Source organism: Giraffa tippelskirchi, chromosome 6 (genome assembly GCF_054371585.1).
Source record: "Giraffa tippelskirchi isolate mGirTip1 chromosome 6, T2T-mGirTip1v1.2.pri, whole genome shotgun sequence".
Classification (NCBI taxonomy): Eukaryota; Metazoa; Chordata; class Mammalia; order Artiodactyla; family Giraffidae; genus Giraffa; species Giraffa tippelskirchi.
The window spans coordinates 5,573,250-5,598,131 of record NC_137280.1 but is presented as its reverse complement, the minus strand read 5'-3'; the positions used below and the strand labels follow the sequence as shown (position 1 = coordinate 5,598,131).

The window sequence follows — 24,882 nt, the reverse complement described above, 5'->3', positions numbered from 1 at the left end:
TCCAGACACAGTGAGGCCTGCGACCTTTCCTCGGGTTCCCCTGCCCTGATGCTAATCGTGCAGTTACTCTGGCAGAGACACAGTGGCCCCTTCTCTAGGAAACAGGAAGGATGCCCTCCAAAGTTAGGAAAGCTGCTAAGATTACCCAACACCCCTCCTAAGGCTCGGCGCCTCGGCTCTAGGGGCAGAACCTCGTGATTGTTGTAAATAGAGCCTCGTACACAAATTCCTTATCTCCAGAGGGTAGTGCCCCAACTTTACCAAACTAAGCAGCAGAATTATTTTGATGCCATGCGGATTGCTCCTGTCGCTATTTTTCCAGATCCATTCTATCTCCTGTGGCTCTCACTTGTCACCATTGCCTTCAACTGGAACTGCTGGTTTATACCCCTGCGAGTGGTCTTCCCGTATCAAACAGCACACAACGCGCGCTACTGGCTTATTAGCGACATCATATGTGATACCGTCTACCTTTTCGATCTGCTATTAATCCAGCCCAGGCTCCAGTTTATGAGAGGAGGAGATATAATAGTAAGTAGGGGCTCGGGAGAAGCAGAAACTGACAAAGGAAAATCAAAGATTGAACTACAAAAAAAAAAAAATTAACGTTTGTTTGTTGTTAATTTAATGTCCGATGGACTGCATGCGTGGGTCTTTAACCACCGGAACCATCAGTATAGTAACAGCGATAACAAAACCACCACTGCGCCCTCCCCTGGGTGCTGGGGACCGTGCACCTCCCTGTGCTCTAGTTTCCTCATTTTAATAATAACAACAGTAGCACCTTCATAATGTTGATGGGGAGACTGGATGAACTGACGCACGTCGGGTGCCTGGAGCTGTGTCTGGTACCTGTCTCCTTTCCAGATGCATCACACCTCATTCCTCATCATCAAGCGCCCTGTCTTACCCTCATCTTCTTCTGGATTTATTCTCATTGTTGAGTGAATTTCACAGTCAATCCAATCAATCTAAGACAGAAAGAGAAGAATAAGTTTTCACAAGTACACACCCAAATCCTTATACTCCCCTGCCCCCCAGACCCCTCCCAAGTTCGCTCAAAGGATGCTTCTTTTCCAACCCACACACCCTGTGATATCTTCGCCGCAGTCCTGGCCAGGGCTGCACAAAACAGTCCCTCCAGGGTCACCCTGGGGTGAGCACAGCAACCCAGAACGTGGCACCGAGCGCTCGTACATGTGTTTGAAGAAAAGAGGTAGGTTCCTTAATCTCCTGAATATTTTCTTTTGAATCCTTAGATGATTTTAAGGCATCAAAAAGCTGAAAAGAGTAGTTCTGCTTTTTTTTTCTCTCTTTAAAAATATCATTTGATGGGGAATGCCTTCTGCAATTGAAATCTTTCCTAGGAAGAAATTCTAAAGGCCAGAGCTAAAGTTATAGCAAAACTCTATTCAAAATGTTCCTTGTGTGGACTTCATAGCATCAGTTAACTCGGCACTCCTCTAAGCGCACTGGCAGGTTGGTGAACCGTGATGACGGCACACAAATCAGAAGCAGACAACACCCGGAAAAGTGAGCACTAATTTCAGCCTCCGTTAGATGAAAAATCAATGTCTGACAAATGGCAAATGACAAAACCAGTAAGGAGAAACTTTATTTTCAATTTTCGAAGACATCTTTGCACATAATGGAGTGCTAAAACCAAGAAAAATAACCAATAAAAATGCACTCAATGGTCTCTATTTAAAACTCATTATCACAAGACACTAATATAGAGCAGGAACTAATTGCTTTGTTTGTTCAAATGAAGTTTAATGGTTTCTTTAATTCAGAGTAGGTAGTTTTAGACTTTGAAACTTGGTTACATTTTGCTAAGAGGACAATCCAAGTTGAGTACCCAACCTGAAAGTCTCACTGCGTTGAGCTATCTATGTGAACTTGGTTTTACACCACCAAATTATTCATTCATTCAACAAACGTTTATTAAGTACCTACAGTTACTAGATACTCCAGGGCAGAGTACGGAAATATTAATTCCCCAAAGGCTTGAGAGAAAATAGATACCAGATTGAGTTCTGGAGGCCACAATAGAGGGAATGGTGAGGGTTTACAAGTTTTCCACAGTATTTATGTGCAATATGTTTCTTCTGAAAATGGTGCTGCATAGAGAGCAGAATTTTGATTCAAGGACCAAAAAAAAAAAAACACCTCATTTAAAATGTGCTTTATAGACAGCAGGAGCAGAGCTGGGAATGACTGTGGAGGTTATTCAGATATGAGATTTGCACTCACAACGCTTTGCTGAGCCTGCCAATCACGAGGATCCATGGAAACCCTCATCACCTTCTGTGAAAGAGGTGAAAACGTTAGTCGCTCAGTCATGCCCAACTCTTTGTGACCCATGGACCATAGCCCACCAGGCTCCTCTGTCCATGGAATTCTCCAGGCAAGAATAGCCATTCCCTTCTCCAGGGCATCTTCCCAACCCAGGGATGGAACCCAGGTCTCCTGCATTGCAGATGGATTCTTTACTTCTGAGCCACCAAGGAAGCCCTTCTAGTGACCATGTCTATCAGGCCTGCCCTTATAGTCAACTGCCTTTGGTGATTTAGTTGCTATTTATAAACTGATCCAAAAAAAATTAACCACTCTCTTCTCTTTGCTCTGCAGATTTTACTCATACTTCTGTTATTTAATTGGTATATAACCATTAAGCTCACTATGATGTAGTAGAAATAAATAGTAATAGACTAGGATCAAGTTTCACCTCTGAAATTAACTTAGAGTAATACTTGAAGAAAATAAATTCACCCTTTCATTGTGTACTATCTTTGTCATCCATAAAATAGAACTATTACACCCACCTCATAAACTTATTGTGAAGATTAAATAAGACAAAATGAACACCTAGCCCAGGGTCTGGCTTCTAGAAGATGTTCAGTAAAGTGCTGACTGAATCAAATGAATGAATGTCTACACATTAACTTCCTTTTGTCTCCTATTTGTATATGTGGTCTCCTTTCTTACCTGATAAGTTTCCTGAGAGTAGGGACAGTGTTCAATTCATTTCCCTATTTACCTTAGGAAATCAGAGGGTATATTCAACATATATTTGAAGGAGTGAGTGAAGGGCAGTCTTGGCTCAAGGATCTTTTTTTTTCCCCTTGAATAACTATTTACTCTACATTGTAGTTATTTTATGGGCTTCCCTGATAGCTCAGATGGTAAAGAATCCATCTACAGCACAGGAGAACTGGGTTTGATTCCTGGGTCGGTAAGATCCCCTGAAGAAGGGAATGGCAACCCACTCTAGTGTTCTTGCCTGGAGAATCCCATGGACAGAGGAGCCTGGCGGGCTATAGCTTATGGGGTTGCAAAGAGTCAGACATGACTCAAAAAATTCATAAAAAGAGTTATTTTATGTGATAGTATTATTTTTGAAACATTTATATCTGTTCTATGTGAAATTATGGAGTGTCTATGAATTATTTAAAGGAAGAGGTGAACAATAAAGGGCATGGCAACCCACCCCAGCGTTCTTGCCTGGAGAACCCCATGGACAGAGGAGCCTGGTGGGTTACTGTCCATGGGGTCGCAAAGAGTCGGACACGACTGAGCGACTAGCACTTTCACTTTTCACGTTTTAAAAACAGGTGCTCAATTGTCCTCAGATAGCATACTGATCTTCAGAGGCTAACGACGCCAAATATATTTAGTGTGCCAAGAAGAGAAGTTTTAGAGACCCTAGACGGCATTTTCATATAATCTAGCAAATTTTAGCACACTTCTATTTACTCAATCATAAGATCAGAGACAGCCCTGAAAGCAAAGGTATGAATATGCTAAGAAAATTCTTCCAGAGTTGAAGGATATGGTCACACTTTAACTTAACTTCTTAGCACTTGAAATGTCTGCTTGTTCCATATAAGCTTTGAAGCAACTGACTCATCTTACTCAAGTTTGGTACATGATTCAGTATAAACTTATATATACATATCTATGTCTACCTGTGGCTCAGGATGCCATTTTGTTTCAGAGAAAACAATTGTTAAATAAGTTTGTCATGTATTTTCTAAGACACTTCTGTAAAATTCGATACTTGCACGTGGATAGAAATTATCGCTTAAAAAAATGAGGTGGTGGGACAGGAACTGGAAAGTTGGCTAACCAATTTTCAACACTGTTCAACAGCAGCTTAAAACTTCTGAACATGGACAGCCTGGATAGTAATGTTAGAGGATGCTGCTTCCATGTGTCCAAGTTGTAATACTTTGGTTGAATAATTAATAGTACACAGCTTCTTCCTACCTATAGCTGAAATTGAAAAGTATAAACTCAATAGTAGTAGTAGTAATAGTAGTCACTCAGTCGTGTCCGACTCTTTGCAACCCATGGACTGTAGTCCGCCAGGCTCCTCTGTCCGTGAGATTTCCCAGGCAAGAATACTGGAGTGGGTTGCCATGCCCTCCTCCAGGGGATCTTCTCAACCCAGGGATCGAATCCATGTCTCTTGAGTCTCTTGTGTCTCTTGCAGTGACAGGCAGATTCTTTACCACTAAGACCACCTGGGAACCCCATCAGTCCAATATTAGCATTAATTCCTTCAGGTCTGAATATGAGTGAATGTCTTTCTATTCCGCTACCTCTTATCACACATTTATTGAGCACCCATTATGTGTTAGACATTGTGTTAGGAACTGAGAAATAGAGGATAAAGACGTGGTGCCTACCTTTTTAAGTGGCTCAGAGGATGAAGGACAAATAGACAAAAGAAAAATGGTGGCGTTTTGTGATGTGAGTCATGACAGAGGTGAGCCCTGGGTGCTATTTGATACATAGAAAACCATACAAAGGAGGGAATAAGTTGAAATTATCTGCACACCTTTGTTCCTCCAAAAAAAAGGAACAAGTATGTCCCAAGCTCCGGGAATGGCATAAGTAGAGGCATCAAGGTAAGAAACATTGTGATGCACTGCTAAACAGAGTGAGTATGACATGCTGCAGGAGGCGAGTGGACAGAGAAAGTAGAGCTTTGTGCACATGAAAGGGAGCAGATTTTTTTTCTTTAGGTCACCTGAAGTCATGAATAGATAGAATTGCTAACAATCTAGAGAGATCATCTCACTGCCACTGTAGCATTGATCAAAGAGAGCATGACTCAAGGCAAGGAAACAAAAGCCAGAGGAGAAAAGAGGCGTGAGAACAGGGCTTCCCAGGTGGCGCGAGTGGTAAGAACCCACCTGCCATTGCTGGAGACCTGAGAGATGTGGCTCTGATCCCTGGGCATGAGAAAATTTTAGGAAGGAAAGCCAGCAGAACTTGGTTGCTGGTTGGATGAGGGCTGAGCGAGAGTGCGTGGTGTGGGCTCGTTGACCCGGGGGATGAAAACACACATAGGACACTCAGCAGGAGAAGGAGCGTGGTTGGGCTTCAGGGAAGATGGAGATGATGCTGTATTCATGTTTGCTATAGGCTAACTTTGCGATTAGCAAAACTGATAAGTGAGGAGGCAGTTGTTGGACAAGTTAACAGCTCCAGGAAGTGATATTAAGTGGAGGTAGAGGTTTGGTAGCATCAGCATACCTAGTGATCTTCGAAACTCTGCAAGTGGATGAAATTTCCCGGGAAGTATAATAAATGTGAAGAGAAAAGAGAAGAAGGCTGAATCCTGGGAAATATTGACTTTTAAATGGTTAGTCAAAGAATGCAAGCAGGACACTGAAAAGCTGAAACTGAAGAAGTAAAGTAAATTAAGAATGGCATTACAGATTCTTGGGAAAAAGAAAGTTTCAAAGATAAAATTGTCCCCAAAAAGTCAACTGCTTCAAAAGTTTTATTCATCTCTTTGTTCCTTTACCTGTTCATCCACTCAAATATTTATTGAGCTTTTAATATTTATAGTCACTAGTATACACAGTTGCTAAACAAAATCAACCCTGTCCAGAAATAGATTATCATTCACAGAGTGGACTGATTTTAAATAAATGAGAAAAGAAGGTATGTGTGATTTCAAAACACAATGAGTGCCATAGAAGAAAAGTGAAAGTGAAAGGCGCTCAGTCATGTCCGACTCTTTGTGACCCCATAGACTGTGTCCATGGAATTCTCAGGCCAGAATACTGGAGTGGGTAACCTTTCCATTCTCCAGGGGATCCTCCCAACCCAGGGCTTGAACCCAGGTCTCCCTCATTGGAGGCAGATTCTTTACCAGCTGAGTCACCAGGGAAGCCCAAGAATACTGGGGTGGGTAGCCTATCACTTCTCCAGTGGATCTTCCTGATCTAAGAATTGAACCGGGGTCTCCTGCACTGCAGGCAGGTTCTTTACCAACTGAGCTATCAGGGAAGCCCCTCCATAAAAGAATGATAGTATTATAAAGAACTCCCTGGGTGTGCTCATTAGGAGATCATTGGTGCTTTTCAAAACTGTAGCCTTGGTGGAATTAAAGAAGTGAGGAAAAGTCAAATCACCATGTGTTGAGGAATAAATGTAGGGAAGAGTGTCGAACAAAACAAGGTAGGCAACTCTCTAAGAAGCTTGAGTGTGACAAATAGTTAGAAACAATACAAAAAGAAAAAGCCAAGGAAGGTTTATTGATCTAAGATATGTGAAGAGGAAGCATATTTATAGGCTGAAATTGGAAGGACCTAATAGAAAGAAAGAGCTGCAAATATTTTTAAGTAAGAATGTATTTAATTAAATTGGATAAAATTAATATGAATTATAATTATAACATATTTCAGGTGGATTCAAATGAACTAAAGAGACACTACAGGAATTCTACAAAATTTCAGGTAGGTGACTTACAATTCCAAAATCCAGTATCATTTTGAGTTTAAGACCTCCCAGGATATTGGAAATAAAAGCAAAAGTAAACAAATGGGACCTAATTAAAATTAAAAGCTTTTGCGCAACAAAGGAAACTATAAGCAAGGTGAAAAGACAGCCTTCAGAATGGGAGAAAATAATAGCAAACGAAGCAACAGACAAACAATTAATCTCAAAAATATACAAGCAACTCCTGCTGCTGAATTCCAGAAAAATAAACGACCCAATCAAAAAATGGGCCAAAGAACTAAACAGACATTTCTCCAAAGAAGACATACAGATGGCTAACAAACACATGAAAAGATGCTCAACATCACTCATTATTAGAGAAATGCAAATCAAAACCACAATGAGGTACCATTTCACACCAGTCAGAATGGCTGCTATCCAAAAGTCTACAAGCAATAAATGCTAGACAGGGTGTGGAGAAAAGGGAACCCTCTTACACTGTTGGTAGGAATGCAAACTAGTACAGCCACTGTGGAGAACAGTGTGGAGATTCCTTTAAAAACTGGGAATAGAACTGCCATATGACCCAGCAATCCCACTGCTGGGCATACACACCAAGGAAACTAGAATTGAAAGAGACGCGTGTACCCCAGTGTTCATCGCAGCACTGTTTATAATAGCCAGGACATGGAAGCAACCTAGATGTCCATCAGCAGACGAATGGATAAGGAAGCTGTGGTACATATACACAATGGAATATTACTCAGCCATTAAAAAAAATACATTTGAATCAGTTCTATTGAGATGGATGAAACTGGAGCCCATTATACAGAGTGAAGTAAGCCAGAAAGAAAAACACCAATACAGTATACTAATGCATATATATGGAATTTGAAAGATGATAACGATAACCTTATATGTGAGACAGAATAAGAGACACAGATGCATAGAACAGTCTTATGGACTCTGAGGGAGAAGGTGAGGGTGGGACGTTCTGGGAGAATAGCATTGAAACATGTATATTATCATATGTGAAACAGAACACCATTCCATGTTCGATGCATGAGACAAATGCTCAGGGCCGGGGCAATGGGATGACTCAGAGGGATGGGATGGGGAGGGAGGTGGGAGGGAGGTTCAGGAAGGGGAACACATGTAAACCCATGGCTGATTCATGTCAATGTATGGCAAAAACCACTACAGTATTGTAAAGTAATTAGCCCCCAACTAAAATAAATAAATTTATTAAAAAAATAAAATAAAATAAATAAAATGATACTCTTAAAGTCAAAAAAAAAAAGACCATCCATAAATTTCTACCAAAAAAAAAAAACAACTGCTTCCTTTCAAAACTGCAGCCTGTTTAACAAAGTTTATACAGATGAAGTTGTAGTAGGCTGAGTTCCTCCTTCTCAGTAATTACACAATATATTTCCATGTATGTGCAAGTGTGTAATTCAAAATATGGGTCTTTATTAAGCAAAACAAAATCATAGTGGCCATATTTAAATTCTATTAAATGTCAATAAAGGAATATGGAATGTATTTTGTCTTGTCCATACAGAATTTTAGCCTCAAATTCATGTAGCAAGACGATGTAAAAGTCAACAAAATTCTTTCTACTCCTATTTCATTCTTGTTCATATAACATAAAATGCAGTGTGAAATAACACGGAGACTTCTGCTCAATATTTTGCAATAACTTAAATGGGAAAAAGAATCTGAAAAAGAATATGCATAAACATAGGCTTCCCTGGTGTCTCAGATGGTAAAGAATCTGCCTGCAATGCAGGAGACCCAGGTTCGAACCCTGAGTCAGGAACATTCCCTGAAGGAAGGAAGGAAATGGCAACCCACTCCAGTATTCTTGCCTGGAGAATTCCATAGACAGAGGCTACAGTCCATGGGGTTGCAAAGAGTTGGACACTACTAAGCGACCAACGGTTATACATATACATACATATACATTATTGTTGTTGTTCAGTCGCCCAGTCATGTCCAACTCTTTGTGACTCCATGAATTGCAGCATGCCAGGCCTCCATGTCCCTCAGCATCTCCCAAAGTTTGCCCAAGTCATGTCCACGGCATCAGTCATGCCATCCAGCCATCTCATCCTCTGATGCCCTCTTCTCCTTCTGCCCTCACTCTTTCCCAGCATCAGGGACTTTTCCAATGAGTCAGCTGCTTGCATCAGGTGGCCAAGTATTAGAGCTTCAGCTTCAGCATCAGTCCTTCCAATGAATATTCAGGGTGATCTCCCTTAAGATTGACTGGTTGGATCTCCTTGCAGTCCAAGGGGCTCTCAGGTGTCTTCTCCAGCACCACAGTTCAAAGGCATCAATTCTTTGGTGCTCAGCTTTCTTTATAGTCCAGCTCTCACAACTGTGTGTGACCACTGGAAAGACCATAGCTTTGAGCATATGAACCTTTGTCAGCAGAGTAATGCCTTTGCTTTTCAATATATAATATACATGTATACGTCCATATACATGTGTATTGGGGTTTCCCTGGTGGCTCAGCAGTAAAGCATCTGCCTGCCAATGCAGGAGACATGGGTCTGATCACTGGCTCAGAAAATCCCATGGAGAAGGAAATGGCAACCCAGTCCAGTATTCTCACCTGGGAAATCTCATGGACAGAGGAAGATGGCGGGGTACAATCCAAGGGGTCACTAAAGAGTCAGACATGACCTAGTGACTAAACAACAACACACATGTATATGTACAGTTGAATCATATTGCTGTACACCTGAAATTCACACACATTGCTAATCAACTATACTCCAATACAAAATAAAATTTTTTTAAATAAGATAAAATCTCTGGAAATTGTTCAAATGGCATACAGCAAATTTTTAAAAAAGCAATTATATAGATAACATGGCATCTGCCCTTTTTAAAATAATTGTATAATATTATTCTTTCACCCATATGTAGTTTTTTCACTCATAGTTATCTGTTGTTATTGCTGTTCAGTCACTAAGTCATGTCTGACTCTGCAACCCCATGGACTGCAGCACACCAGGCTTATTCACTGTCTCCAGGAACTTGCTCAAATTCATGTTCATTGAGTGAGTGATGCTATCTAACCATGTCATTATCGCTGCTACCTTCTCCTTTTGCCTTCAATCTTTCCCAGCATCAGAGTCTTTTCCAATGAGTTGGCTCTTCGCATCAAGTGGCCAAAATAGTGGAGCTTCAGCTTAAGCAACAGTCCTTCCAAAGAAAATTCAGTGTTGATTTTCCTTTAGGATTGACTGTTTGATCTCCTTGCAGTCCCAGGGACTCTCAAGAGTCCTCTCCAACACCACAGTTCAAAAGTATCAATTCTTTGGCACTCAGCCTTCATGGTCCAACTTTCACATCAGTACATGACTACTGGAAAAACTATAGCTCTGACTATATGGACTATCTTTGGCAAAGTGATGTCTCTGCTTTTTGATACACTGTCTAGGTTCATCATAGCTTTCCTTCCAAGAAGCAAGCATCTTTTAATGTCACGGCTGTAGTCACTGCAGTGATTTTGGAGCCCAAGAAAGTAAAATCTGTCACTACTTCTGTTCTTTCCCTTTCGACTCACCATGAAGTGATGGAGTCGGATATCATGATTTTAGTTTTTTCAGCATTGAGTTTCAAGCCAGCTTTTTCACTCTCTTTCATCCTCATCAAGAGGCTCTTTTGTTCTTCTTCACTTTCTGCCATTAGAGTAGTATCATCTGCATATCTGAAGTTGTTGATATTTCTCCCTGCAATCTTGATTCTAACTTGTGATTCACCCACCCTGGAATTTCACATGATGGGCTTCCCTGGTGGCTCAGTGGTAAAGAATCTGCCTGTAATACAGGAGACACAGGTTCAATCCGTGGGTCAGGAAGATCCCCTGGAGAAGAAAATGGCAACCCAGTCAAGTGTTCTTGCCTGGGAAATCCCATGGGCAGAGGAGTGGGCTACAGTCCATGGAGTCACAAAAAAGTCAGTCACGACTTAGCAACTAAACAACACCACTGCATGTAAGTTAAATAAACATGGTGACAATATACAGCCTTGTTGTACTCCTTTCCCAATTTGAACTAGTCAGTTGTTCCATGCCCAGTTCTAACCATTGTTTCTTGACCTGTATACACATTTTTCAGGAGACTGTAAGGTGGTCTGGTACTCTGATCTCTTTAAGAATTTTCCACAATTTGCTGTGATCCACACAGCCAAAGGCTTTAGCATAGTCAATGAGGCAGAAATAGATGCTTTTCTGAAACTCCCTTGCTTTCTCCAGGATCCAACAAATGCTGGCAATATGACCTCTGATTCCTCTGCCTCTTCGAATAATTATTTACAAGATACTTTATTATCTTTTATTGTTTATCCTAACTCCGAGAAATAGGCAGAGAGTTGAGGGTGATCCAAGGTTACCCAATTACTGAACTCCAATTTCCCATTTCAAGGACACTCTAGTAGCCTCAAATTTTGTAAAATATACAGATCTAGGTTTAGGTGCCAGATTGTCCCTATTGGCAATCTATGGTGATTACAATTTCTTTCAATCTGTTTTCATCTCCAACTAATTTTCTTTGTAAAAATTTCCCACATACTTAGACATAGTCATAAAAGATCTAAACTACTTTGATGAACTCTACAAAAAGAACTAATATTCTTTGTAAGTGCTACAAAGCTTATTTCAAACTCTTAATCACTTTCTTGAATTTGAATAAATGCAAATAATCTTTAATTTGGATTTCTAAATGTAAACTTTCACATTTAATTGAGGTCACTTCTTTTGAATTTCCTTAGCACATCCCACCTGTCATGTGTGAAGTGAAAGTCACTCAGTCGTGTCCAACTCTTTGTGACTCCATGTACTATACAGTCCATGGAATTCTCTAGGCCAGAATACTGGAGTGGGTAGCCTTTCCTTTCTCCAGGGGATCTTCCCAACCCAGGGATCGAACACAGGTCTCCCGCATTGCAGCCTGATTCTTTACCAGCTGAGCCACCAGGGAAGCCCAAGAATACTGGAGTGGGTAGCCTATCCCTTCTCCAGCAGATCTTCCCAACCCAGGAATCAAACTGGGGTCTCCTGCATTATAGGTAGACATATAATACATGTCTTAGGGCATTGTGTTATACCTATTTTTGTGCTTGGTTACTCCATCATTAGACTGTTAATTTCTTGTGGACAGAAACAATATCTTAACTCCAACATTCTTTGCAAAATTCTTTGTGCAGAGTACTGTGTTGGTCATTACTTAATTCAATTTTCTACAATTCAGTGAGAAATAACTCATCTCTATCTACACAAATCCACGCTAATATATTAATATCAAACACAACTTATTGACTGTTTGGAAAAGTCAAATGGGCATTCAAGCAATTGGATGTTGAAATAGCACTAGACAAATCAATGGTTCCATGCTCTTGCTTCCTTATTTATAAGACATTATTAGAGTAATTCTCTGTACACCTCTCAACTTGTTATGAGGCCCAGCATCCATAGGATAAAATCAATAAGGTTTGATGATATTATGCATTTTTAAGCCAATACTTCTAGTAAATCATTTGTTTATGGTAACTAATCTGGTTGATTCAAACTGAGAGTCCCATTTCTTTGCAATATCACTAGGCTTTGAAATTCTAGTACACAATTAATTACTTCAACTTTTCATTTCATATGTATGGCCTTACAGAAAATTCTTAACTGCTCTTAATTATTTTAAATAAATTAAACGTTTCTTTAATGTACCCTATTTTTCAAGATAGCAAAGATGAATGAAAATGAATCATTATCTTACATAAAATTTTTTATTGTAATCATTGAAATCAGGAAAGTAATCAAGTGTGATGCTGTCATTTCACAACTACCAGGGTAATATAAAGCCAGAATAATTTAAATACATCACATATTTAAAATATGTTTTTAGCTATAGTGGTACTTTCAATACCTTCTCCTGTCAGAACTGATAATTGTAAATGGGACCTATTTCCTTCCTCTCCTCTCTGGGTTAGCCTGTACAGTCTCTGACACATATGCTCACTGCTGTTTGATCCAAAATAGAGAGCAGTAGAAAGAACTGAAGCATCTGGATGAACCACCAACAGTATAATCAGCCTGAACACTGGAGAACTGGTTGAAACATAAAAATCTATCACTACAATGAATTGTAGTGATATTGTTTCAAATAAAATCAAGAATGAGCTTGAGCTTCAGTCCAAAAACCCCAAGTTCAAAATACTATTAAAATATATTCTAACAGTAGCAACCATGCCATCTCTGAAATACATGTGACAGCTCAACAAAATTCCAGAAAATGCAATGCCTAAGCTTAGCAAGATCAGACGCATGAAGTTGGAAATGAAATTCATTGGACATAAGCTATGAAATACTGTTCTTGTTTTCATGGCATTGATATACCTTTCAGTGACACCATGCATATCTAACTGAAGGCAATTTTGTATTAAACAACAAATAATTCACAGTGACTAGTTAACTTTTACATACATTGATATGTCAATTTATGTCCAAAAACTTATGTAATCACATCATAATTATGACTATGTTCTTCCAACAGCTGGATATGGCATCAATAATGCCATTTGATGTTTTCTACCTCATCTTTGGGTTTAATCCAATATTTAGGACAAATAGGATGTTAAAGGTAAGATAACTATATTTAATTGTCTTCTTCTTATAATAATAGAAATCTTCAAGTAATTTAAAATATCCCAATTGTTTCCAAAAAACTGTCCTCCATTTTTCTGCCCTCATCAATACTATGAATTTTAAAAACTGAATGAAGGGAAAACATCATTATTTCTACTGATAGAAGTTGCTCTTGGTTGTTTTGAGTCTGTATCTCATAACAAGTATTTTTAAAATAGAAATGCTTTTGTGTTTCTAAATACAGCTATAATTACGAATGAATATTTTATAAATCTATTCTTTTCCTCTTGTCACTTTTTATTACAGAGTCATTGATGCTTGGAACACTGGGTTTAAAATGAGGGTGTCAGATGAGATGACCGCTGTTATCTTACTCATCTAAAATTCTATAATTATAGAAAAATGCAAACACTTTTGCATAACAAAAGTATTTATATACTTAGAGCTCAAATGTCCATTGAGAGGAAACTAGTTAAACAAATTGCAGTACATCTATACAGTAGAAGACTTTGTAATGCAAAAATAAAGAGGGAGTTTTCTGTGAACTGGTAGAGACAGACCTCCAAGATAAAACAACAAAATTAAGGGAAAAAAGTTAGTCACAGAACAGTTTATAGAACAATATTAAGTCTTGCAACAGAAAGAGAATACATTCTATGTTTCTGTATTATGTAAACAGTGGATGACTACCAAAAAACAAATCTAATAAAAATGGTTAACTGAGGCTGGAGGGGAAATCAGGATGCATAGCAGCAGGAATGGGGCTTCCTTTCCTAGCAGTGAAGAACCCACCTGCCAATGCAGGAGACATGAGAGATGTGGGTTCAATCCCTGGCTCAGGAATATCCCCTGGAAGAGTGCACAGAAACCCACTCCAGTACTCTTGCCTGGAGAATCCCACAGAAAGAGGAGCCTGGCGGGCTCCAGTCCATGGGGTCGCAAAGATTCGAACAATACTGAAGTGACTTAGCAGGCAGGCACGGGGGCAGAATAGGAGAAAAGACTTTGAAGGTATACATTCCCTACTGTTCTTGAACTATATTAATAAATTACCTATTGATAAAGATTCTAAGATATAAATATTTTATAACTCATAGCTTTATCAGGTACCTAAAATGAGTCTGAGGAGAGTTAGCATGTGACATTTTATAGAAATATTTAATAATAGCAATGGTAGCTTGCATTCCCAAAGACAAAAGGAATACCACAGATTTTATCAGTTTAGGTGGTCATCTCTTTGACACTTTGGGAAGACAAGATGGCATAACCTGGAGACGAGTGGATCCTGACACAGCAGCAGCTGCTGTTTGCTGAATCCATACTCGGTGCTACATACTTTGTTAAACTTTTATTCATTGTCTCATTTATTCCTCCAAACAAGCTCATTCTGGAGATGAAAATGAGAATAAGCAGGATAAAAAAATCTGTCCAGACACGCAGCTGCTGAGTGGCAGTATCTGGAGTCTATTGCATATTTTTTGACTCCAAATTCTTTACTATAATCAGATGAGCAAGCGAACTTCAGGCTGAATGGGCTCTTTCCATGACCATGATTTTTCCACATCAAGAGGGATGTTACTCTATAGTCTCACACACTCAAGACTACTCTAGGAACTTCTGTTTTGACCACAGGGTGTGGGTCTAGATTGGGAAGAATTTAACGTTCCTAGCAGCTTGGTGAGCTGGCCATCCATCGTCAAATTTCTAGTGCCGAATGGACATTTCAGGAGCCCACTACTCAGATGACCAACTTTCAGAGAGTCTTGGGTTCTTATGGATTGGGGAGTTTGGTATGATAGTAAAAATCTTATAAAATGCTAGCTCTTCACACTCCATCTTTGTATCCCTATGGTGTCCAAAAGCTCACTATCTTTAGTAGATTTTTTAAATGTAGGAAGTCCTGAAAGTCAACGTTAATCTTCTTATCACGGTCCCACAGTCCAGTCATCTCCACATAAGTGTGTCTTTTTAATGTGCAGTTCTCTAGGGAAAATATCATTTGTCTACCTCCAAAGTATATATGAAAAAACAAATTAATATATAAATTTTCTCTACAGTGAACACTTAAGCAAAATTTTAAAATGTGTCTTTGGGCAAGCTTCTATCAAGAGCACAATAAACAAGTTACCACAAACGGAAATTATCTTAATCAGTGCTGAATGGATGTTTTCTACTCAGGAATTCTAGAAAAACTAATCATTTGTGCATGTTCCTAGTTTAGTAGTCATTGCTATTACACCTGTTTTCTAATTCCCAAATGTTCTATTACAGTCATACCTGCATTGGATGAAATTTTGAACCAAATACTCTTTGAATTTAATAACCTCCCATTGTCCTTCCAATCTGTAAGGCCCTGTGAGTCTAAGCGTATTATATGATTAAATGCATGAACTCACGTCAGCATGCAAGCTCTTTTGGAGTCATGTTCTCTGCTGTCCTTATTTTACAGTTGAGGAAACTGAAATACAGAGATATTAAGTGACTTTTCCAAGGTCACGCAGTTAATAAATGGAAGAGAGGAGATTGGTGTTCAGCTCTGGATTTCATGCTCTTGCATTTTATAGCCTATAAATTAAAAAGAGAAAGTAGGGGGTGCATGTAGGGAGTATCTGCTGAGATAGAAGTGGGTGTAAGCAGAAGAAAACCTTGTGGCAAGTAGCAACTGTTTAGATGCATCTAAACTCACTGTATCTTTGAACAATATCAAAATAGATAAGCAATGCTAACATTTCCTGGACTTTAAATTTTGTTGAAATAAATACACATTCAATGCGACTTGCTTATGTATAATGCCAGTGTTGAGCAGTAGAACCTAACACCTGTTTGCAACTTCAATGCATTTTATTATTCTTCTCCTATTTTACTTATGTTTTGAGGGGAGGTGTGATTTTTAATTATTGTGAAATAAAGTTCCACTATATGCTTTAAAAAGAAAAAAGGAAAGAAATGTTTTTAAGCTTGATTTTCTAAAAGCATTACAAATAAGACATAACGAGAGTAGAAATGAAAAACAAGCGAGAAGCTAAGTTTGGCACCTTGCTAAAATCCACTGCCCAGAGGAAAATACCACTAAACTGATCTTAGTTTTTGTTTAAGACATGAATATAATTATTTTCAGTAGCAAATAAAGTCTGTTTTATATTGTTTGGTTTAAATATAAGAGATGTACTTAAGACTAACACACTTTTGGATTCTTCTGCTTGTTTCCTACATAGTACACTTCATTTTTTGAGTTTAACCATCACCTGGAGTCTATAATGAACAAGGCATACATCTACAGGTAAAGTATAACTCAGGATACTTTGGGGCTGGGAGAGAGTGCAATGCTACAGCATTTTAGACAGAATTTGGGAAGAATATGGCCTCCCTGCAAGAGAGTAAGGAACAATCTCAGATTTGGGGCTATGTAGAATATTGGGTTACATTCTAAAACAGATCTGAACATTTCAAAGTGAGATGAAAGTATGAAAATTAGATTTAGAAGAATAACTGCCAAAAAGAGGACACATTACCTGCTTCCGTCAGAACAAGGACAGAGAAATGTGTTCTTTTACAAGTTGACTTTGCATCTCTCTCGTGACAGTTCATTCTAATCTGAATTTTCATTCATTTGCTGTTCTGAACTTAACTTGCCTCTGGTCAGTCAATTGTAGCATGAAGTCCCATGAGCTTTTCGGAGGTATCCAGTGAAATCAGCATGGTGTATTTGATGGAACTCAGACTGGAGAGGTGACCCTGGAGACATGTCTTTCAGAGAACTGACGCATGCCATCTGTGAGAAGAGAAGAACTTTTTTTTTTCCACTCTGTCAGTCCCAGTCAGAACACTGAAGTCAGAGACATGTGATGGCGCCATCATTTTTTACTGTACTAATGAGAGTTAACAGTTCCCAAATTGAAAGCAAGGAGATTCAGCAGAGACTTTAAGAAAAAGAAAACGTTAAAATAGGCTGTATTCCAGAAACAACACGAGCCTTACTTTGCACTTATTCTCCTTGACAGAGTAATTCGAACAACTGGATACTTGCTGTTTACGCTGCACATTAATGCTTGTATGTATTATTGGGCTTCAAACTATGAAGGAATTGGAAGTACCAGATGGGTGTATGACGGTGAGGGAAACAAGTGAGTTTTAATTTTTTACTGTTTTATTTTTGATTGGAGGATACTTGCTTTACCGTGTTGGGTTGGTTCTGCTGTACAACAATGTGAATCAGCCATAAGTACACATCTAACCCCTCCCTCTGGAACCTCCCCCCATCCAACCTCATCCCACCCAGGTCATCGCGGAGCACCAGGCTGAGCTCCTTTGTGATACGGCAACTTCCCAGGAGCTAGTAATATCGATGGTTCACAGAGTAATGTTTGTATTTCAGTCCTACTCTCTCAATTCATTCTCACCCTCTCCTTCCCACCTGTGTTCATAAGTCTGTTCTCTACCTCTGCGTGAGCGGTAAGCTTTCACTGACTCTTCTTAACTTACTGTTCCAGTGGAAGTTTTCGTAAGCCAGTGTTTTTGAAACTGTAAATCACAATCCATTAATGGACAGTAAAAACTCTTTAGTAAGTCAGTATGTTTTTGAGTGAAAGAGGGTAGAATAGAGGATGACAGAATAGAAAATATCAGTCTATCATTCCCTAGTAGGGGTGTGTGTATGTGTGTGTTTGTGTGTGTGTGTGTGTCCTGAGTTGACCTATAAAATTCATTTCTTACTCTGGATCAAGATCAGAAAAGTTGGAAAGCCTCTGCTATAGATAACGGAGAGGTAAGGTAACTTTTAATCACTCCAATGCCGATGTTAGTAATGAACAATGTTAATTATTTGGAGGGCAGGTGCAATGACTAATTAGTTTACCACTGAAGAGTTTTATGGGTTATGAGTCAGCTATAACCACTAACTCCATTAAACGCTTACAGATCATAAACTAAACTTAGGATAAAGTTTAAACAAGGATAATAAACTAAACGATAATTAGATGTGCAAGTACTCCAAGATTAAAAGAGATTATCTGAAGATTTTAGTGCAGTAGAATCACAACTCAATAATGTCAGCTGAGTTATTTAATAGTGAAACTTTTGGTAGATATAAAGGCCTGGCATAAAGTAGACACCACTGACTTTCTGCTCCAGTGAAATGAGTTCGAGCATATTGTAAGGCGATGTCCTTACTGGAAAATAGCAGGTCCCAACATGACTTTGAAGGGCAACTCACAGCAGCCTTGGGAAGGAAAGCAATTATAGGAGGGAGGAAAGATACCTCACAGAATTACACACTAGCTAGAGTGAGCAGGGTCTGAATGAGGGACTGTAACAACATTTTTTGAACTTTTAGCCAGAACTAGTTTTAAAAATTTAAAGTCATAGGGCCCAATGATTGGGAAACTACATATACACACACACACACACACAGCAACAGAAGAAAGTTTATAACCAAACCTATAAGCAATTTCCTTTAGAAAATATCTATGTATTCAGCTTAATATAGCTATATAGAAAACTGAGTAAGATACCAACTATATTAAATATTGTCTAGAAGTATATAATTCAATATCATCAAATGCATGAGTCTTATTACTGTTTTATACAAATTAGACAAATTTCTGCCATCTAGACAAAGGAGAGCTATTTCTCTCTTCATGCCTGGATGCCTCTGCAGCATTTTTAGAGATTGTGACTTGCTCTCAGTGCTTAGAATATTAAGTATATAACACACATTCAGTACATGTTAGGTCTTAGAGAAGACAAGAAGGAAGTTTCTTCATTGTTTCTCTCTCTTCCTTCTTGCCTTCTTTAAATACCTAACATATACTGACTGTATGAAAGAGAGAGAGAGGAAAGAAAAAAGGAAGGAATGATTAAATATGTATTATTATAGTAAGAAGAAAGAAACCTCAGCTTCGACCCATAAGAAGCTAAAGCTAAAGTGTGCTAATACTTTAGACATCTAATTCCAGCTATAGTGTAGACCAGATATTCAAAGTGCCATCTCACTAAAATACAAGATAACCTACTTGAAATGTTTGTTGTATTAGTTATTGTAATTACTTGTTATAAGACACATTTCTATATAAATTATATTACAACAATTCCCAATGATTGCTAAATTCTTTACAAAGTAAAAGGAATATCCAGTCTAAAAAAAATGTGTGTGTTCTGAAGCTGGAGTTGAGTGCCAAGATTATCACTAAAGAACAGAAATAGAGAGGATAATTTCTTAATCAGTAGAAGAAAAAAATGGTGAGATGCTAAAACAATTTAAAATATATCAATAAGCACAATAAGTTAGTATGGGTGAAATTCACCAGGTGAAAGAGATAATCAAATTATATCAGTCAAAACAGACTTCAAAACAAAAATTACTTTAGGGAAAAATGCAGTCACCATATAATGGTAATAGTTTCAATTCACCATCAGTACTTCCCAGTTCTAGATGTGTAATGCACCGAATGCAAAATAGTTACGATGAGTCAAAGAAACTTGCAGAGCAAAAATTACTAAAAGGAAGAGAAACCGGCAAAGACACCATCAAAGTCTGAGACATCAACACACAACTATCAACCGATCAAGCACCAAAGACAGTAAAGGTAAAAGATCCGAGAGCCTCGCTAATAAGCTTGACTTAGCAGATGCAAATGGAACCTTGTACCAAAGATTTAGAAGCTACTCATCCTTTTACAAAAAATTTTATTGTTATAGTTGCTGTACAATATTATGTAAGTTATAGATGTACAATACAGTGAGTCATAATTTTTAAAGGTTGTGCTCTGTTCATAGTTATTGTAAAATATTGACTATATTATATCATATATTCAGAGAAGGCAATGGCACCCCACTCCAGTACTCTTGCCTGGAAAATCCCATGGATGGAGGGGCCTGGTAGGCTGCAGTCCATGGGGTCGCTAGGAGTCAGACACGACTGAGCGACTTCCCTTTCACTTTTCACTTTCATGCACTGGAGAAGGAAATGGCAACCCACTCCAGTGTTCTTGCCTGGAGAATCCCAGGGACGGGGGAGCCTGGTGGGCTGTTGTCTATGGGGTCGCACAGAGTCAGACACGACTGAAGCGACTGAGCAGCATACCATATATTGCACGATATGTTCTTATAGCTTATTTTATACATAACAGTTTGTACTTCTCAATTCCCTGTCCCCATATTGCCCCTCCTTCCCTCCCTCACTCCACTGCTAACCCCTTGTTTGCTCTGTGAGTCTGCTTCTTTTTTGTTATATTCACTAGTTTGTTGGATTTTTTTCAATTCCTCATGTAAGTGATATCATACAGTATTTGTCTTTGACCTATTTCACTTAGTATAATACCCTCCAAGTCCATCCATGTCGCTGCAAATGGCAGGATTTCATTCTTTGGCATAGCTGGGTGGTATTCCATCATGTCTGTATGGAGATGTGTGCGTCTTCTTTAACCAGTCATCTGTTAATGGACACTTAGGTTACTTCCATATCTTGACAATTGTAAACAACACTGCTATGAACATTGGGGTGCATTTCAGATTAGTGGGTTTTTTCGGTATATGCCCAGGAATGGAATTGCTGGGTCATATGATAGTTCTATTTTTAGATTTTTTTTTTTGAGAAACCTCCATACTATTTTCCATAGCAGCTATACCAATTACATTACTACCAAGAGTGTACAAGGGTTCCCTTTTCTCCACATCCTTGCCAATGTTGGTTATTTTTGTTCTTTTTGTTGATAGAAATTCTAACAGGTATGAGGTGATATCTCACTGTGATTTTGATTTACATTTCCCTGATAGTCAGCCATGGTGAGCATCTTTTCAAATGTCTACAGGCCGTCTGCATTTTCTCTGTGGAAAAAGAAGCCACTCATTCTTCTTAGTCATTCATGATAGATTACAAAAAAGTGTCATTTTCTAGCCCAAAGAGCAAGTTTCGATACATTTTTCAGCATTGCTATCAAACAGCTCCCATTCTCTGCTCCTTTAGACAGGAGGGTTCTCACCCAAAACCAAGCTCTAATAATCCTCCTGAAAGTGAAAGTGAAAGTCACTCAGTCATGTCCGATTCTTTGCAACCCCATGGACTATACAGTCCATGAAACTGTCCAGACCAGAATACTGGAGTGGGTAGCCTTTCTCTTCTCCGGGGGATCTTCCCAACCTGGTGATTGAACCCAGGTCTGCCACGTTGTAGGTGGATTCTTTACCAGCTGAACCGCCAGGGAAGTCCAATAATCCTCTTACCAAGTGTCAGGGACACATCCTTACAAAGAAAATGCCTTTAAAAGCAGCAAATGTGTGTGTGTGCTGATATATATATATGTATGTATGTATGTATGTATGTATATGTTATTATTTAGTTGCCCAGTCGCGTCCAACTCTTTACGACCCCGTGGTCTGCAGCATGCCAGGCCTCCCTGTCCCTCACCATCTCCCAGAGTTTACCCAGTGGCTAAGACCCTGCACTCCAATGCAGGGGGCCTGGATTTGACCCCTAGTAGGGGAACTAGATCCCACATGCCCCAACTGAGACTTGGCACAGGCAAATAAAACGATAATAAATAATTTGTAAATGGCAGTTATTAATACACTTACTTTTCCCACAGTTTTAAAGCAGCACCTGCCTCTTCTCTTACTTCATATTATTCTTTGACCTCAAAAGCTTAAAGTCTTTTTTCAGTTCACCCTTGTGATGGCTCCTGATGACATATAATTTGGAGGTTGCTTATGAGATCACTGGACTTGTGAAACTTGTCCTAGTTAGAATTATGCAGCAACTGTATGGTATAAGTGAAGCACTGTGAACACTTAAAATAAGAGGCATTTATTACTATTCTATTAATCTTCATCAAAATAACAATGTCTGTTCATTTCAGTAGAAGACAAGAGGTTATTTTCATTTATACTAAGTACATGGCAGCCTTCATCTGACTGTGAAATATGATAAAGTAGGAAAGGGCTTACTTAGCTCAAAATGAAAACAAAAGTTGTTGCTGTTCCTAAATCATGTCCGACTCTGCGACCACACAGACTGCAGCATGCCAGGCTTCCCTGTCCTTCACTGCCTCCTGGAGTTTGCTTGGAGTGATGTTACCCAAGCACCTCATCCTCTGTCTCCCCCTTCTTCTCCTGCCTTCAATCTTTGCCAGCATTGGGGTCTTTTCCAATGAATTGGCACTTCACATCGGGTGGCCAAAGTATTGGAACTTTAGCATCAGTCCTTCCAATAAATATTCAGAATTGATTTCCTTTAGGATTGACTGGTTTGATCTCCTTGCTGTCCAAGGGATTCTCAAGAATCTTCTCCATCACTGCAGTTTGAAAGCTTCAGTTCTTCAGTGCTCAGCCTTCTTTGTGGTCTAACTCTCATATCTGTACATAACTACTGGAAAAAACATAGCTTGAATTGTAAGGACCTTTGTCAGCAAAATGATGTCTCTGCTTTTCAACATGCTGTCAAGATTTGTCATAGCTTTCCTTCCAAGGAGCAAGTATGTTTTAATTTCATGCTGCAGTCACCAGCCACAGTGATTTTGGAGCTCAAGAAAATAAAATTTGTCACCATTTCCACTTTTTTCCTTTTTATTTACCATGAAGTGATGGGACCAAACACCAGGATCTTTAAGCCAGTTTTTTCACTCTCCTATTTCATCCTCATCAAGAGATTCTTTAGATCCTCTTCATTTGTCCCATTAGAGTAGTATCATCTGAATATCTGAGGTTGTTGATATTTCTCCTGGCCATCTTGATTCCAGCTTGTGACTCCTCCAGCCCAGTATTTCACATGATGTACTCTGCATACATGTTAAACAAGCAGGGGGCACAAAATACAACCTTGACTCATTCCGTTCTCAATTTTGAACCACTCTGTTGTTCTATATGTCCAGTTCTAACTGTTGCTTCTTATCTGCATGCAGATTCCTCAGCGAACCTGTAAGGTGATCTGATACTCCCATCTCTTTAAGAATTTTCCACAATTTGCTGTGATCCACACAGTCAAAGGCTTTAATATCATCAATAAAGCAGAAGTAGATGTTTTTCTGGGATTCCCTTGCTTTCTCTATGATCAAATGAATGTTGGCAATTTGATCCCTGGTTCCTCTGCTTTTTCTAAACTCAGCTTGTACACCTGGAAGTTCTCAGAGTATGTACCTCTGAAGCCTAGTTGGAAGGATTTTGAGCGTTATCTTGCTAGCATGTGGAATGAGCACAATTATACGGTAGTTTGAACATTCTTTGGCATTTCCCTTCTTTGGGATTAGAATGAAAACTGACCTTTTCTAGTCCTATGACCACTGCTGAGTTTTCCAGGTTTGCTTGCATATTTGAGTGCAACACTTTAACAACATCACCTTTTAGAATTTTAAATAGTTCAGCTGGAATTCCATCACCTTCATTAGCTTTGTTCATAGTAATGCTTCCTAAAGCCCACTTGACTTCAAACTCCAGGATGTCTGGCTCTAGGTGAGTGACCACACCATCACGGTTATCCAGGACATTAAGACCTTTTTTGTATAGTTCTGTGTATTCTTGCCACCTCTTTTTAATCTCTTCTGCTTCTGTTAGGGCCTTACTGTTTCTGCCTTTTATCATGCCCATTCTTGCATGGAATATTCCCTAGATATCTCCAGTTTTCTTGAAGAAATCTCTAGTCCTTCCCATTCTACTCTTTTCCTCTATTTCTTTGCACTGTTAATTTGAGAAGGCTTTCTTATCCCTCTTTGCTATTCTCTGGAACTCTGCATTCAGTTGGGTATATCTTGCCTTTCTCCCTTGCCTTTTGCTTCTTTTCTTTTCTCGTCTATTTGTAAATCCTCCTCAGACAATTACTCTGCCTTCTTGTATTTCTTTTTCTTGGGGGTGGTTTTGATCACTGCCTCCTGTACTGTGTTATGAACCTCTGTCCGTAGTTCTTCAGATATGCTGTCTACCAGATCTAATCCCTTAAATTTATTCATCATCTCCACTGTATAATCATAAGAAATTTGATTTAGGTCATACCTAAATGGCCTACTGGCTTCCCCTACTTTCTTAATTTAAGCCTGAATTTTGCAATAAGGAGTTCATGATCTGAGCCACAGTCCACTCCCGGTCTTGTTTTTGCTGACTGTATAGAGCTTCTCCATCTTTTGCTGCAAAGAATACGATCAATCTGATTTTGGTATTGACCACTTGGTGATGTCTATGTGTAGAGTCGTCTCTTGTGTTGTTGGAAGAGGGTGTTTGCTATAACCAATGTGTTCTCTTGGCAAAACTGTTAGCCTTTGCCCTGCTTCATTTTGTACCCCAAGGCCAAACTTGCCTGTTACTTCAAGTATTTCTTGACTTCCTACTTTTGCATTTCAATCTTCTACAGTGAAAAGGACATCTTTTTTTGGTGTTAGGTCTCATTGGTCTACATAAAATCAGTCAACTTCAGCTTCTTTGGAATTTGTGTTCGGGGAAGAGATGTGGATTACAGTGATGTTGAATTGTTTGCCTTGGGAATGAGCCAACATCTTTCTGTCATTTTTGAG

At 39.0% G+C, this 24,882-nt stretch overlaps 1 protein-coding gene across 1 annotated transcript in view; it reads left to right on the top strand.

Annotated features, from left to right (window-relative positions):
• CNGB3 (cyclic nucleotide gated channel subunit beta 3) overlaps positions 1-24,882 on the top strand; it is a 157,643-nt gene that overhangs the window by 76,127 nt on the left and 56,634 nt on the right. The window contains exons 6-10 of the mRNA XM_081496818.1: positions 323-531; positions 6,705-6,755; positions 13,299-13,385; positions 16,606-16,670; positions 17,392-17,514. Of these exons, the coding sequence (XP_081352944.1) occupies positions 323-531; positions 6,705-6,755; positions 13,299-13,385; positions 16,606-16,670; positions 17,392-17,514 (535 nt within the window). The remainder of the gene's footprint in view (positions 1-322; positions 532-6,704; positions 6,756-13,298; positions 13,386-16,605; positions 16,671-17,391; positions 17,515-24,882) is intronic.